At 47.5% G+C, this 17,395-nt stretch overlaps 1 protein-coding gene across 1 annotated transcript in view; it reads left to right on the top strand.

Annotated features, from left to right (window-relative positions):
- Positions 1–9,008, top strand: part of LOC118693072 (uncharacterized) — a 10,511-nt gene extending 1,503 nt beyond the window's left edge. The window contains exons 3-6 of the mRNA XM_036393392.2: positions 1,130–1,378; positions 4,283–4,420; positions 4,998–5,117; positions 6,522–9,008. Of these exons, the coding sequence (XP_036249285.1) occupies positions 1,130–1,378; positions 4,283–4,420; positions 4,998–5,117; positions 6,522–6,682 (668 nt within the window). The 3' untranslated portion in view covers positions 6,683–9,008. The remainder of the gene's footprint in view (positions 1–1,129; positions 1,379–4,282; positions 4,421–4,997; positions 5,118–6,521) is intronic.
- The last annotated feature ends 8,387 nt before the right edge of the window (positions 9,009–17,395 follow it).

The raw sequence follows: 17,395 nt of genomic DNA, 5'->3' as shown, positions 1-17,395 counted from the left end.
CACCGCCGTTCCTTTTGCAGGGCTTTCACTTACACAGGCTTCCAAGATAAATGGAAGCGCACAAAATTGTAATGAAAATGTCTGAGCAAACTGGTCTCAGTGAAGACAAATGAGCCCTTACACCTTTTGGGTGCAAACAGGCGGAACTGCCGTGCACAGTAGGTCAAAGATGTGACTCCTTGGTGTGAAGAACAGGGGCTTAGGCTGGAAATAGGCAAAGACTGCAGAAGCATCCTGGCTTTAACCTCCATTTCAGTGGGTTTACTTTGGGAACATTTGCCTCCTCCTTCTGTTCTGTTGCCACCCCTAAGGCAGGGAAAAACTTTCACTGCCAACATGTTCCTGGGGGCAGGGAATTTTAACTGAAGATGATGTCCTAGCACAAAAAAGTGATTTCTGAGCTTATTTCCATGGATACATGTTCTCAGTGTTACTCCTGCTGTCCCAAAACCATACCAGTTCTCTATCTAGTTTGTATATGCAAAGTGGCAAGTGTAGGAAATAGTTTTGTTCCTTGTAGTAGACTGAAAGAGAGAAATTCAGGGAAATGTAGTAAGAGTAATAATGAATTCATTTATTTTAAAATGTCCTAGTCTGGGTATTGTATCTAATGCAGGTGTCTTGTGTTCGTGTCCATGTTGGCCATGATTTGCACCAGTTCCTCTCTAAAATGGAAGAAGGGGCAGAGTGACAGCAAAAGTACAAACCTCTGGTGGAGGGGGAGGGCTGAGTCTCCTCCAAAACTACAATTATCTGCTGATTTCAGAGGAGGGCTCTGGCTGGCACATGCTATGGATGTTTCCACCATCCTCTTAGACCAGGAGCTTTTATTTATTTTATTTTTTTTTTTAATGTCAGTTAGGAAAATGACAATATGCCAGATTTTGGTGGCATCCCCATAACAGAGATCAGGAATCAACCAGCAGTGTTGGGGTGGGCACTGTAAAGCATTTTAGGGCAGAGTGCAGGCATTCAAGAGATTGTTTACTTGTTTCTGTGCTCCCTTCATACAGTAAATGTGAGCTTGCTGGGAAGGGAAGCTTCTGTTCGGCTCTTGTTCACTGCTGAGTCCTCTCCTCACCTCTCTCTTTCCTCCCTGTTCCCCTTGCCCCATGCTGTGTGTGACCAGAGCCGACCATTGGTATCCAGTGCTTCCCTGATGGAACTGCGGAGCTGTCCTGCAACGTGGCCAGCAACGAGATCCTGGTCTTTAGGTGGCTCCTCAATGGCACCCACCTGAAAGCCGAGGGGGCTTGCATTAAGGATGCTGGGAAGAAGGTTCACCTGGGCAAAACTGAGCCTGGGGAGTTTGTGTGTGAGATTTTGAAGGGGAACAGTGTCACGAGGACCAGGCCCATTTCGCTGTCTTGCAGCTACGGTGAGTAGTGGCATCCCCAGAAAATCTTCCTTTTGGTCTCTTGCAGCAGCAGCTAACTGAGGGGTTGTTGGTGTCCTCAGAGTAACAAATTCTTCTGTCCTCTGGCATTTCCCTTCCAGAGTTACCAAATTCTGCCTTTAGAAAGTAACCCCTTGATTTCCTCCTCCCTCTTGTGCTTTGGACTGACACAGCCTACAACCACAGATGGGATAAGTTTGTTGAGGAGGTTCTTTTACCCAGCTTTGCAGCAAGGATGGATCTCCATCTGTCTCTTTTCCTACTTTTTGGTGATGGAGATTTGCACCCTCCTGTGCACCAATCCTCTATGCTGCTTTAGAAACACAGGCTGCTTCCTACTCTGACATGCATCCATGATCCAGATGCCTTCCAGTTTCTGGCATCCCCATAAAAACCCTTCCACTGGTTCAGCCCTGTTGGTGCTGGACTCAGTTGAGGTGTTTTGCTTCATCTCTTTTCCCTTTATCTAGGCCAGAAGCACAAAATATTTTCTGATCTATACAAATGTCTCTCCATCAGCCCCATCAATCAGAGGTGGGTAAAGACACAAGCCATTTACTTATGGAATGTAGGGTTTTTTCCCCTCCATATCCTTGCTCAGACATGTAAGTCTGCGAGGAGGCTGAGACTTTATCCAATTGCAAGCTATTTGTAAATGCTGAGTATTCTGCTTGAATAAGGCCAGAGTTTAATGAGACAGGATATCTGGATCCTTGGGTATCATTTAATTTGCCCCTCCAGTAGTGAAGGTTCTTCTAATCTCTGGCAGCACAGATGGTTATCAAAGCTACAGGCATAACAACACTATAAGGTTTTTGACAAATTTTGCTGTAATTAATTTAATCACGAATTGTGTTTGTGGGTTATTATTTGCTCCAGGCCAAGGGCTGAATTTGTTTTTTTCCACTGTAGGTATGTGATCTATGTAAAAACATCCATTTGGGCAACCTGTTGGCTGATGAAATTAATTTTGAATAACCAAAAACAATTTGGCAGAAATGCCGTAAACTTACCAGGCAACACAGGGCTCTGAACACACAAGATTCAGAAGTTAAGAAGTCAACATATATACAAGACTTTTATTGAGTAGTGACTTGTTTATTGCTTATTTTTAACACAATATTTTGTCTCAAAAAAGACCTTATTAATAAGTGGCAAATTTTTAGGAAAAGATTCAGGAAAAAAATTTCCAACTTGTATTTTTACTTTTCACAATATTCTCTAAGCGGTCATCAACTAAAATAATTAGGGAAATTATTTCTGAGTTGCTGAAAGTTTTTAATTTTGAATATGGATTTTTTTTGAACTTGGCAATTGCTCTTAAAAAGAGTGGAACAAACACTCTGAAAATACCACAAGCACCTGTGTGCAGTTGTTTTTACTGTCCCAGTGAGTAGGTGGAGTATGATGGTGTGTAGTATATCCTGGAACATTTAAAATTCTTCCTAGTCTCTGGAGATATGGAGCAATTAGTGCTTTTGAGGGCTTGAAATAAGCTCCAAATGAGCCTGTTAGTTGCTGCTGCTGTGCTGTGCAGGCACGTGTGCTGCTGAAAAGTAGTTAAATTATTTAGAAGGGGATGGCACAGCCTTACCTAAGGAATTTTAAGGAATTTATGTTAAAGTGGAGTTGTGTAGGGTTTTTTTTGCATATGGCAAGAAGAGTTTTCCTAGAGGCTGCCCCAGGCTGGGGGAGATGATCTCCGTGAAGGAGCAAGCCTGGATAGGTCTCTCTGTGCCCTGCACCAGCTGCCTGCTCAGCAGCAGTGAACGTGGGGGTCTGCCCCATCACAGCAACCCTGAGCAAGGGCTGCTGAGCTGGGAAATAATCACCAGTGACTTGTGCTGCCCTTCTGCTCAGCCATCTGCAGCCCTCGCTCCTGCAGCGTGCTCTGCTCTACGGGCTGGGCAGGGGAACAGGGTGGAATCCTTCCCCGAGCAGCAGCAGAGCCAGGGAAGGGTTTTTTCCTACAGCTCTGGCTCGAGTGGCCACAGTCTTGGTGTCTGAGGCAGTGTAGGCTCTGATGAGCCTTGCTCTGGGGTTGGTGCAGTCATGACATGACTGTCCTAAGCAGATTCTGTGATGCCAGCTCTGAGGGTGGACACTGCAGCTTCTACTTCAGCAGGAGGTATAGTGGAAGCAGGCGATCCCCCTGCCAGGGAATAATGCCCTCTGACTCCGTGACTGAGAAGGATGAACAATTGCTTTATTACAACTACACTATATTACATAAATACTATATTATAACTATGCTAAAGAATACTATACTATACTACTGAAAAACCTGTGACTGTCTGAGACAGCCAGGACACAGCTTTGAGTGATTGGCTAATCACTCAAAACAACTTTCACCGATGTCCAATACCAAATCACTTTGGGTAAACAATCTCCACAGCACATTCCACATGTGCAATAGCAGGAGCAGTGAATAGAGATAAGAATTGTTTTCTCCTCTTCTCTCTGTACTTCTCACTGCCTTCCCAGGAAAAATCCTTGGGAAGTTGTGCCTGCTGCTCTCTGTGAAGAAAACTGTGGCCACAAGGAGGTGCTCCCTCGGGTCTCCCTCCCTTGTTGAAATGTAGATCTTTCAAATCACCACCTGCTCTGTTAAATTTGATAAAAACTTACAGGTTACCTTAGATGTCAGTGATCAGAGCAGGCAGAAGTGAGTGCACCAGCTTGGGCACACAGGACTCTCCTCCTAATGAAAAATTCCATGCCATAATTAGGCGATGTGACATAAATCACAATGTGCCACAGCTCACAGTGCCAGCTGCCCTGATCCAAACTAAAGCAACAAGCTCTAATCTGGCTGCAGGGCTTCTCCCACAGGGAGAAAGGAGTTTTTCCACCATGGTAGATAACAATGCTGTGTCCTTCCTGCAGACCTGCTGCGGTACCCGGGGTTCATTTACATCCTGGCAGGCTGTGCGGCGGGTGTGCTTATCCTGCTGGTGGCTTTGCCTGCAGCCATATGTTGCTGCATGAAGAAGAGGAGACACAAGTTCATCCCAGTGCCTTCAGGTGAGTGGGGAATGCTGTGACCCCCCCGTTATGAATTTTGGAGAGGACTGTGTGTGTGCAGTGGCCTTAGAGTAACCCGGTCTCAGCTGTGTGGCTGCTTGTCCTCCATCCAGCCTGTCCTCCCTTGACCTGCTGGAGCAGAAGCTCTTCTTGCTGACAGGCAGCCTCTATGGCCAGCAGAGTCTTGAATTAAACCTCACTTTTCCTTTATTGCCCTCACCCTGTGCTCCTGGCCAGAAGAAAAACCCACAGCAAAACCTCTCCTCTGGGCAATAAAATGGAACCTCATTCAGAGGTGATCCCAAAATGGTTTCTGATGGCAGTCCTCTGTCCCTGGGGGCAGTCTGCCCGTGCAGATCACCTCAAGCTGTGATCCTGGCAGCCTGGCCAGGCTGGTGCCTGGCAGGCTGGCAGTGACCACCCTCCCTTCTCGGCATCTGCCCGCTCCGGGAGCGGGGCCAGCACCACCTCAGGAGGGGACACAAACACGTGCTGGGGTCTGGCCTCACAGCAGCAGCCCTGCCAGGGCTGCGGCTGTGGGCGCCTCTTCCTTCAAATCTCTGGTTTGGTTTCACAGAGGAGGAGAAGGACGATGGGTTAACAATGTCAGTGGTGTCCGGCGAAGGCACGAAGAGCCCCCCCAATGGAGACCGCGTGGAGGCTCAGGCTGCCCAGGGTGACCGTCCTGCCAAGCCTGGTGAGTGCAGAGACCTGTCTGAGGTCAGACACACCTTGTTTCGGGGGGACACAGTGTTTGTGTGTGGCTCCTGGGGGTGGAGGTGGCATTAGAGAGGGGCCTGGGACATGGCAGCACAGGGAAGGTGCTGCACCTTCTGCAGGAGTTGCAGCAGGGCATTTTTCAGTGCCTTACTCATGCCATGAGAGGCAGAGGCAGCCATCCCACAAGCATGTGGGTGCTGCCAGCAGGCTGTCTGTTCCACTATCTCCTGTGCCACATACCTCAGAAACAGCATTTCACCCCCAAATCTTTTCTTATTTACAGGAAAACAGCAGTTTTCCTGTAATTTTCTCATCCTTCTCCCCTTCTCATCAGCAACATTTTATAAAAATTGGTGCTGTTTTTTAAGCAGTCATCTTCAGGACAGCAGGAGCCAATATGCTGAGCTGTAAACACAGCTAAATCCCATCAAAGCCAGAGGCTTGTGTATTTTCTTAAATTGAGGCTAGAGTGGGAATATGGTCACATTTTAAATTTTTCAAAGAAGTAGAGCATAAACCCCCACAGCCTTAGCATAATATGGTTAAGAGAGTGCAGTGATAAAAACCCTCCAGAAATGTCCTGTTCTGTATGTTTTGATATTAGTACTCCACTTTTTGCATTATGTTTCCTTCAGTTTTGCTTCCCAAACAAAAGTGCTGGCAACACCTTGCCTAGTAATGCACCATCATCAGCTGAAGTAGGTTTAGCAGAGACATCATGAACTGAAGCAGCTTTACATAGGTCAGGTCATAGCCTGGTCCCAGCACTGCTGTCTCCATTTCTGGTGTCCTTCACTGTACCATGCACAGCCTCCTGTAGCTCTGCTGTGCTTTAAATCTAACCTTGGATGCTCTTTGCTCTGCTTTCAAAATATTATATGCTACTCATGAACACAGAGCAAGAAAGAGGAAATAAAAGGCCTTTCAGATCATTGCTTAATATTAATATTACTTCAAGTGTAGAGCTTTTAATAAAAAAATCAAATATTATAAGTCTGACTAAAAAGTAGTCCATATTTAATTTTTTTACAGATTAAGTAAAAAGCAGAGATGCATGTGGAAAGTAGGCAAGAACTAAATGTGTGCTGCTAGCCAGCTTGAATTATTCAAATATAAATGGATAGATTTTGGTACTAAAGGTTTGATACTAAGGTACTTTGGTACTAAGAAGCCAGAGAGCTTCAATACCAAAGTGCCCTAAGGCATGATCCATAGCTCAGTAAATGAGTGGTTACAGAGAAAATTGAAATTTGACCTGCAGGTGCCTGGGGTGAGGGGACTGAGCAGATTAGGCAGCCTGCAGCATTAGGGACCAGGGGGTGAACTTCCATGAGGGTGAGCCACAGTGTGGGCACTTATAAACCATTTCTCCCTTTTCCAGATGCTGCCCAGATTGGTCAAGGTGTTGAGCCCCAGCCAGTGGCAGAAGAAAACTTAACAGTGCAGATAGAAGCTGAGGAAATGCCAGCTGCTGAGGTCCTAGTTGATATGGAAAGCCAGGAAGATGCCTCAGACTGTTTCCCAGATCCAACTGATGACTGATCTGACATGCTTGCTGTTCCACCCTGAAGCCTGTGACACTCGTCCTTTGCGTCCCATAGTCTCACTGTGTCTGGAAAATTTTAGCAGGGGAAAGAAGTGAGGTGTCAGACCTTCTGACCTCATTTAAAAGAAAAAAGAAAATCCAGAGAAAAGCACACACATGGCTTCAAGGCCTGACAGGTTCACCAACAAACAAAAGGGGCAGCTCTGTGATGCTCTGCCTGATAACAGAGCTGTAGCCAAACTGAGGAGCCCAGGGGACAGCCTGGGATGAGAGGGCTCCTCCTGCTCCCTGCCCACCCCATGCCTTGCCTGCCTTTGCCAGCCAGGGGCAGGCACTGCAGGCAGGTTGAGGTGCCTGCCAGTGCCAGGCAGAAGCCAAGGGCTTGCCAGAAATTTCCTGAGAAAGCCTCTTCTCAGGAGACTTCAGGGCAGTTTTTTCCCAGGCCCTGCCAAGGAAACTCAAAGGAGGTCTCAGCTGGGTACCTGCTGTCCTGGGTGCTTACCTGAGTCGCTCCTCTGAGCTCCAGGTCTGGCCCTCACCTCTTGCTGCCTGGAGCAGGAGCAGTGGTGGGGGCTTGAAATGTGCCATTTGCAGATGCTGTGTGCACACCTGGGGTGGTGCTGGCTTTGCTCCTCTCCTGGTGCCCCAAATGACAGAGGGTACAGGGCACCTTTCCCCAGAACCCGCCTGCTTGGGCTGCCCCTGAGCTGTCGCTTGCTTGCTTGCCTGCAGCAGGAGGGGGCTTGGGGCTGCAATTTTGGCAGAAACCTTGATTTTGAGGCTGAGATTGTTTATCAATGCAAGCATTAGTGCCTTTAGTGTAATAGTTGAGCTACTGCAAGCTGATGAAGCTGGCCATCTGCCTGTGCATGTAGGCTTGTTCAGGGCTGTGTTCTTTGCACAGACAGCAGCAATTTATAAGATCTCTTAGGTAAGTCTTGCTGCTAGGCATGTCCTGTTCTGCTCAGGGGAGCTGTGCCTGTGCAGCAGCTGGGCTAGACCTGCAGGGAAGAAGGATGTGGTGAGGAGAGGGCAGGGATTCTGTCGCAGGCAGCTGAGTCCCAGCAAAGCTGCCAGGGACTGCAGGATGTGGTGCCAGAGCAAGGTATTTACTGTATGAGACAATTTTAGTAGTCAGAGTGAGCTGGTAAATTGGTTGTTAGTGTTAAATTAGCCTGCTGGGCTAGAAAGGAATGGTAGTAAAAGCAGAGATGGTACAGACTGGGACCAAAAGGGATGAGGAGGTGTGTACTGCATTCCTCTCCTCCCTTGTCGTTTTGTCCCTGTTTTATATTGTGCTGACACGGTGAATCCCTTGGAAATGGATTTCAGGTATGCCTGGTGAAAGCCATCCAACGAGGGCTGCACCCCAGCAGAATCGAAACGAAACTGAGGACTTGTGTCCCAGGGAGGGAGCTGGAGGGTGGCTGCGCGCTCCCCTGGGACTCCTTCATCTCTGCCTGCTTGCCAGGGCTCTGCATCAGTGGCACCCAGCCACAGGTGATTGTTCTCCTTCTCTCCTTGTCCCGTGACTCTCTTTAGAAGATGTTTGGCTCCTGTGTGCTGTGTTGGTGGTGATTCAGCCGGTCTCTGCTTTTAAAGGCTGCCGTAGGAATCGGGTTTTCCACGGTAAGAGGGAGGTGATAATTCTTTTCCTTACGGTGCTGTTCTAACTCCTTTCAGTATAAACATTCCTCAAAGGCTGTGAGTTGAATGACAAAAGAAGTGGCACGGAGTGCTTGGGGCGGCAGCGCAGAAGCAGCGATGCTGGCTGGGTGTCACCGGGCCGGTGTCACCAGAATGGGAGGACACAGTCAGCATTGCTGCACTTTCTGGCAGGGGCAGGAGGGGACACTCGACTCCAGCACATGCTTCAGAGGCTGATCAGTGCTCTGAGCAGACAACTGTTTCACTGCTGAGGGTGAGAGAGCCGGGCCAGCCTTGTCCTGCTGGGCTGGGGCATCCCAGCTCCAGCTTATCCTAGTGCTGCCTTCCCGCTGCCAGCCCCGCAGGGCTGGGGGTGCCCATCACCACTGCGATGATCCCAGCCCTGGAAGGATTTTTCCCATAGAGGGGCAAGAGGTCTTTGTGAGACAGATTGAACCAGGGCTGGTTTTCTGTCCTTTACCACTGAAAGTGCCATTCCAGAGGGGTAAAAGGCTCTGTTACTGTGAGGTCAGGAGAGAAGTGATGCAGCCTGTGCTCTTCCTTTAACTGTATGTGTTCATGCCCAGCTATTGTTCTCTTTCTGGTGTTTTTTTTTTTTCTTTTTCCATTCCCCCCATGATGCATTTTGTTCCAAATAAAAAGATCTGTTTTCTACCTTGTTTCAGAACTGTTTAAGTGTTGTTATTTAGTAATTGTTTCTTTCTGGTTTTTACACAAAGTACAGGCTTATTTTCAAATTCATACACAAACAAAGAAAGGAAAGGTGATAACAAGTTATTGCTGACTTGGGTGGCCAAGGGCACAGAGATCATGAGAACATTCATCTGTAAATCACTCCAGGAGAGGCTGTAGGACAGTGGCACAAGCTTGTCCCAGTTGGAATGTGTGTGTTAATGTGTGAGAACATCTGTGTGCCCCAGCAGCTCACCAAGCCCTGCTCTGGTACCTGTGAGCTGCAGGGCAGGGATGCAGGGGGATGGTCTGGTTTCACCCACCTTTATCTGTCTGTATTTTTTTGGTGGCACCTAAACCACCTTGGCTGTGAGAGGATGCTGGACTGCATTGCACCTTTTGCAAGAAAGCTTCTTCTCACTCTCAGACAAGTGAGCCCAGATTGTGGTTAAAAGGAATTTCCTGATAGAATCCTATCAAGGCCCTGGAGTTTACCATAACAGGTTTATCCCTGGAACACTGGTGTGACTGGGCATGGAGGGTCCTGCCCTGCAGTGCATGAACCCAGCACTCCAGGAGCCATCTGCCTGAATTTCCTGATGTTTTCCAGTCTGGCTATGCTGCTGCATCACCCAGGAAAGAGCAGGGACCCTTTCCAGACTGTGTCTGACAGGAGAACAGGGTCTGGATGTGGGTGCTGCTATCAGGAATTTGAGCACAAACAAAGGTGCCTGTGCTGCCTCTTTGGGTGCCTTTGGTGAGGCTGTGCAATGCCAGCCCTGCCTTCTCTGGGCTGCTGAGAGGGTCCTTGGTGGAGGGTGCCTCTGGGGAGGTTCCAGGTGATGGGAACTGACCCCCACATCATCCTCTGGCCACTGGGCAAGGCTGGGAGCAGTGCAGCTTCCACCCCTCTGGTGATCCAGTGCTGGCAGGATGAGGGGAGCTCTGCTCTGTGGGAAATGTGGATGCTTTGGGATGTGAGATCCTCCCACCACTGGTTTGTAGCACTGTACAGAATAGAGGTTTGGATTTGTATCCATGTCAGTCTTTCACAGTGGGAAGAGAGGAGTTTGCTTGTGGCATGTGCTAAGCAGCAACTGACATGAAATGCAATATGTAATCTTTTCATCGTGTAATTAATTTAGGTTATGAATATAAAAGGAGAACAGAGAATGAACTTACTTGACTTAAGATCAAAGTGAAAGCAAAAGCAAGCAAGAAATGTGCTGTAGAATGGTGAGCAGAGAAAATGGAAGGATCCCTTTAGATTTCTTTAAGCATTCAGGATGAGCTCATCCCCACAAAACCATCACGTCAGAAAAGTTCCCACATCCCAGTAATGAAAAAGTGGTTTGTTTCTCAACCTCTACCTCAGGCTGCTGTGCCTGGTGTCCCTGTGGCTGTGTAGGTAGCCCTTGGGGTGCTGCCTCAGAGCCCAGCATGGGAGCAGGGACACCAGAGCCAGCAGGACCAGCCCTCCCTGTCACCCTCAGCTCCCCAGAAACAACAAGAGTAGAAGTTGGTGAGTCTGAGGGCAGATAGACAAAACTGATAACGGTCAGTGGTTGTGTGAACTTCTGATAGAAATCTCTGTGTAGCTGAAGAAACCCTCTCTAGATTTTAGGCATGTACATGGTAAGTTCATGTCACTTTTTATGAATTATTACAGCTCATTTCAAAAGAAGCAAACAAGAGGTTTGTGTAATGAACCTGTAGCAGGCAGTGTCACAGATGGACATCTTTAAAGCCACTTCTTAGAATGAAACAGCAAATTCTGGCTGTAACTGTAAAATCCAAACTGGTATTATTCCCAGCAGGCAGGCAGGAGTGAGATGCCCCACAGATTTCCACAGGTAAACACACAGAGCTGGTAACAGAAGTGGGTGAGAATGGCAGCATCACCCATTTCTGTCTGAGGTGGGAGCAGAATTCTGTGAAGTGTCATTGCAGAAGCTTGGATTAGTGTTTGGATACTGATTGTGCCTTCTGCAGGGCTGCTCAGTGCCTGGGACCTCTGACAAGCACTGCATCCTGCATGTGTTTTGCTCAGGGTAAATGTTGCATTTCCTTTCTGTGAGAGTACATGACTCATCTCCTTAGGCAGAGGACGTGGCTGGAGACAGCTGGGGTGTCTTTACTGAGAACCTAGAAGGCCCTAAGCCCTTCTAGATATTTGTACTTTTTCAGCAAGCAAATCATAGAAACATAGAAAAGTTTGGGTTGGAAGGGACCTTAAAGTTTCATTTAATTCCAACACCCCTGCTGTAGGCAGGGACACCTTCCACTAGACAAGGATCCTCACATCCCTGTCCAACCTGGCCTTGAACATTTCCAGGGATGTGGCAGCCACAGTTCCCTGTCCCTCAGCACCCTCACAGAAAAGAGTTTCTCCCTGATACCCAATATAAACCTACCCCATTTCAGTTTGAAGCCTTTGCCCCATGTCCTTGCTGCCAGGTGTTAATTATATATATATATATATATATATTTATATATATATATATGTATGTATATATTTAATGCATGCTGATGGCATCATTGTCACCTTCAAGAAGATATTTCCTGCCTGAGGTGGGATTTCAGCCCCAGGCAGCAGAGGTTCCCCCACTCTCCCATCAGCCACGAGGTCAGCAGGAACCTGACTTTATAAAATCATTCATTACACTTGCAAGTTCATGTACAGCTGTAGTCTGCTCATTGTGCCAAACACTAACATAAGGAAAGTTCCCATCTGCAGAGGTAGAAAATATGGGTGGCCAATGTCAGCTTGTTTTTAAATTGATCTATTTTCCTGGTTAGCATATTCCGTGTCACACTTGGCCAATATCCATGATAAAATACTGAATGGGGCTGTAGTCTAAAGTGTGTGTTTTATAGCTAATATAAATATAGTTACTGTTGGAAATTCTATGCAGAATTTTAAAAACTGATGATGGCTACTGATAGTTTTAGTATTATCTAACACTACAGAAACTAGATGTATTATAGGCCAAGAATTACTTGGAGGCAGTTTTCAGCAAATCTTTTGGAATTGCAAATGCAGTGCATTGGAGAGAATGATTGCCTACTCCCATATCATATGCAAATGGAACAAAGCAATACAGCTGGGTGCCTATCCTCCAGCCAGCACTGCTGTCTCATCTTTGGTTTATACGACTTCCTCTTTGAGGCCAAAACATATTTTCCCTAAACTAAGGAGTGAAACAGTTTTAAAGGCTTTTTTTTTTTTTTTTTTGATACTGAAAAGTCATGTAACAAGGTATCTTCAAACAGACAAAAAAAAAAAAAGAAAGAAAAGGAACTTGTGATGGTGTTTTTGGCAAAGAGCACTGAGAGTTTGTGTTGCAGCCCTGTGAAAGAGCCTTAGGCATCAGATTTCTCCTCTGAAAAAACCGGCAGATCTATGGGGAGGGAATCTGGGGCAGCAGGGGTGGGATTCCGGGATGTGTCAGGTGACACATTCAGGAAGGTGTGTGATTCACCTGGAGCCAACTGGAGAAGTTGGTGGAGGCTTTCCTGGGGGGACAGATGGAGCCAGGAGCAGGAGCACTGCTGGGTGGGACAGCTGAGCCAGGAGCAGGAGCACTGCTGGGTGGGACAGATGGAGCCAGGAGCAGGAGCACTGCTGGGTGGGACAGATGGAGCCAGGAGCAGGAGCACTGCTGGGTGGGACAGATGGAGCCAGGAGCAGGAGCACTGCTGGGTGGGACAGATGGAGCCAGGAGCAGGAGCACTGCTGGGTGGGACAGATGGAGCCAGGAGCAGGAGCATTGCTGGCTGGGACAGCCTCTGCTGTCAGGATGACCCGTGACAGGACAGAGAGAGGAAGGGGGTGATGACACAGACTCAGTGAGTGCTGTGCAGGATCCAAAGGGAAGACAGAAAGGGCACAGGCTTGATGACAGAGGGCACAGAAGTGCTGGTGAGTAATGGCAGGCAGAGATGCTTTTTCTTCCCTTAAATAGGTGGGAAGGCTGCAGGGGTCTGAGGCAAGGTCTGTCCTCCATCATCCTGCAAACTCTTCAGGCAGTATGAAATGTTTTTCTGCAGAAAGCTGCGGCTGCTGTTGCTTTCTCCTCACCTGCCTGGCATTTGTCATGGGTGCTGCTCCCCAGACAGATGCACTCCTCTGCTGGTGGCACATCACAGCCCCTCTGAGCCCCCGGGGCTGCAGCGACTCCTCCCTCCTCTCTGCCTTTCTCCTGAGCCATTTGCAGGGAATGTGCTGTGCTAATTTTGAGAAGCCCAAGAAGGGGAGTAAGCCCAAATCTGATAGCAGCAAACAGGAAATAACCTTTCTTCTTCCTCCACCTCCTCGTTCTGGCAAACCCTTTCCAGCATCTTTATCTTGATGTCACTTTCTGGAAAGGGTTTTTCTAGATGAGATGGGAGAAGGGTGATGGAAAGGCAGCACTCCATCCAGCCTTTTGGGTACCCTGAATACAGGTGGGAATGTGCCAGCTCTCTTTCCTTCCTGTGCACAAATTGGGCCAGGATTCCTCTTGCTGCCATAGGAGGTCATGGGGAAAGCTGTGCAACTTCAGCTTCTCTTTGTACACATTTCTGCCCAGCTGTCAAGAGTTTGGGACTTTTTTTTCTCCTTCAGATGATTTGGTGTCTGATAAGGAGTTTTGTTTGCCTGCTTTTTGTTGAGTGTTTAAAGCTTTGCTATTTGGCCAGTACAAAGATCTGTTTATAGCTTTCTCTGGAGAACCAGATGCAGATGAAAAGTCCTTTCTTTGCTGGAGACAAAATCAGGAGGAGTCAACACTGCCATGAATTTTATCTCATCCATCTTAAAAAGTCCCAATGGTTAAACAGCCTCAGCATAAGAGGAAAGTAGATGCTCATTTTTGTACTGAACTACTGATGCTGAAGAGCTCAAAGGAATATCAATATAACACAGATAACCATGGCAGCTGTGGTTCTAACCCAGTGCATCCTATCTGTGAGGGCACAAGGCATGCACAGTAACTTTCCATTGAGGTTGCACAGTAAACTTCCTGCTCTGCAAAGTGCCCACTGAAGTTCAGCAGATTTTCACTGAGCTGCTGAAAGCCATGTGTGTAGGGAACATGGGACACATTAATTAGCAAAAAGGCTGCTCTCCAATGATGGAAGTGTAAAGGGATGGCTGAAAAGAATGGTGACACCATCTGACTGTCAGGAGTGCAACAGAAGGAGCTGGGCTGCAGGTACTGCCCTGGTAGAAATGCTGTGAAAAACCACAAGTTGCCACCAGTGCATCACACAGGGCAGGTGCTCATCTGCATCACACAGAACATCCTGCACCTGCCTCACTGAGATCTTGAAAAGCAGAGATTCTCAGAAATGCAATGACACAGCACCTTAGCCATTACCCTTCCCGGCAGGCAGCAGCAGCTGTGGGACATAACTGTTCAGAGAGATGGGCAGCTTTGTGCCTGTGCTCTCCTTTTCTGTGGGAAAAGCTCTTTGCCAACGCTGGTGTGGCTCCTGCTGCAGGTGTGGGGTGTTGGCCCCAGAGCTGAGCCCATCCTGCCACTCTGCTGTCCCTGCACACTGATGTTGCTACCTGGCAGGAGGTGATGCATTTAAATGTAGGAACAGACAAACCCCAGGGAGGCCAAAACCAGGTTCACAGGGCACAGGAAACTTGTAGGATGAGAGAAGAAGCAGGGGAAACTGAGCTGCTGCAAGGATCTGCACTGAGCAGGAAAGAACTTGAATCTTCACTGCATCTCATGGCTCCAGGTGCACATGGGCTGCATAGTGAAAGACACCAGGGCACTTTTCTTGCTCCAGAGAGCAGCAGCAAGACTGTGCTGACAGGTCATTCAGATGTTTCTGAGACATTCACATCTTAATTTCCCAGTAATAACAGCTAAACCTCCTTATATGTGTGCACAAAGCCACATAGTGGGCCTTGTGCTTTGCTATCACAGGTCTAATAAATAAACTACAGACACCTTTAGGATCCACAGTGGTGCTTCAGAGGGGTTTATGCAAGGTCTTCTAGGAGGAGGGACATTTTATGCCCACAAACATGTCCCCCAGGGGCTGCACCAGCAGGAAAAATGCCAACAATGTCTTGCATTTGGAGGGAAGACTTTCCTTTGTCTGTGGGAGCTGTATAAAGGCCACTCCTAGGAATAAATGCACCCAGGACTGAAATGCATTATCCAGTTGTTTGTGCTCAGTCTCCTGCATCACTCCTCAACCTCCCACCTGCCCATTCCAACTGTCCCTCACTCCTCTCTGAATTTATAGTACTGTAATAGAATAAAACACTGTGCAAAGCATCAGGTATACATGCATTTATTAAGCTGATGGCTTCTGGGGAGTGTCAGATCTTGTCCAAAAGATTACTTAGATGGTGGCAACAACTTGTCTTTCCTAGATATATTTCTAGGGGCAGCTGTTCTTCTATTATCCTTCTTGGGTAGCTGGTCCATCCACTCTCTCATGATGAAGGGGCACATTGTATTTAACACAGGTCTTTGTGTATTTACCACTGCCAGGACTAGAAGAGGCTTTTATGGTCATTTATCTGGCTTCTGGTATGAGACAGATTGATTGCAGCATGCCAGCAAGCCAACACCTTTTGCAGCAGTGGTAATGTCACTGAATTTACTGGAACAAGATGCTGAGAGTTAGCTCCTAAATCTAGGGCCATTATAGATGATGGAAATCATCAGCCAGACTGAAATGCACCATCTGCAAGAATAACTGATGGGATGCTGCCATCTGCTCTAGCCCCAGTCATTGCTGTGAACCACACACTGCTTGGTCTGAGGGGGATTATGTTCCCTCAGAGCAGAAATAAAGGGTGGTTTTTGTGAGGTTTGGCTGTTGACACATGCTTACAGCTGAAAAAGAAGAAAATGTGTCTGAGAGAGAGCACCTGGGGCTAATGGTTTAATGGCATGAAGCTGTGTTGGGATGGGGGGTTTGGGTTGGCTATCAGGAAAAGGCCTTTCTCCCAGGGGCTTTTGGGGCCCTGGGATGGGCTCAGTAGGGAACTGGTCACAGCTCCAAGTCTGTCTGAGCTGAATAATTGTTTGGACAATGCTTTTAGGCTCAGGGTGTGATTCTTGGGGCTGTCCTATTCAGGGACAGGAGGTGAATCTTTGTGGATCCCTTCCACCTCAGAATTTTCAATGTGGCATTATGGACATTGCAGGGGAATTGTGTCTCTTCAAATAATCAGGTGAGGACTATTCTGCATGGTTCATGGTTTGAAAATGTTAATTTACTTTTCTTGAGAGAAGGATGAAAAAGTTTGTGCAGAGAACTGTTTCAGTATCAGTACTCTGTGTGTTTGTGTCACTATTTCTGGAAGATTTCCGTTGTGTATGGGCAACTCAGGCTCTCAGTTAGCTCTGAGGCACTGAGTCAGCATCCCTGCCAAACCCTTGGCTAAAGCTCTGTTTTGAGTTATTGATCTTCATATTTCCACCACTTGATTCAAGCTGGAGTTTTTCCTTTCTTGGCCCTGTGTGAGGCAGAAGTGAAGAGGAGGCAGGATGTGTCCTCCATCAACCAAGTGGCTGAAACTCTATGTGGGAGCCAGCAGTTCCTTGGCATTTCATAGTGCAAGGCACTGCCCCTTGCTAGGGCTGTCTTTGCTTCTCCCTTGCTCCAACCACTGGCCACAGCTCCTCCTGCTTTGTGAAAAGCTACAGTGAAGGGGAATGTGCCATCAAGAAGCCCTTAGCTGCCACCCAGGGCAACCCAGATGGAGCAGGCCAGGGTGCAAGCTCAGGAGAGCTCCCAAGAGTAAAGTTACCCATCCCCAAAGCTTCCCCTCCACATATTACCTATCTGATACTCCAGTTAAAATCACATTTGCTCTTCTCCTCGCACACTGTGCCTCATCAAAGGCCTGGTGAGAGATTTAGAGGTGTGAAGGTCTTGGGTGATGCTCAGTGCAGGATGTCTGACTCACATGCGAATGCCACCTTCTATGACCAAAGTTCCATACCAGAGAAGACGGTACAAGCTATCAGATGGGCTCCAAATCTACTTTTTGTAGTCTTCCTTTTCTAGTATTTCAAATAACAGTATTTTTTATCACAAATTTTTTTTTAAGTAAGCCTCAGGCATGAATGTTTATTGGCTCATCACTAAGCTGAGAACTTAGAGCTGTGAACAGCTGCATATTGTCTCTTGAGATGTTGCCTTCAGATGTGGGGGGACTCTGTCACCTTTACAAGGAGATGTGAGTATAATACTTACATTCCCTGTGAGGAAACTGTGTGCTGTCTTACAAAGAGCAGAAGTGTAAAGGAAAGAGCAAGCCACAGAAGCAAATGTTTGAGTGCAGCGCTTTGTGGCTTCTGCAGTGGAAACAATGCCTCAGAGAGAGAGCAGAGATGTGCAAAGACCAG

This window comes from Molothrus ater, chromosome 2 (assembly GCF_012460135.2).
Source record: "Molothrus ater isolate BHLD 08-10-18 breed brown headed cowbird chromosome 2, BPBGC_Mater_1.1, whole genome shotgun sequence".
Taxonomy (NCBI): Eukaryota; Metazoa; Chordata; class Aves; order Passeriformes; family Icteridae; genus Molothrus; species Molothrus ater.
This window is presented reverse-complemented; position numbering and strand designations above follow the sequence as displayed.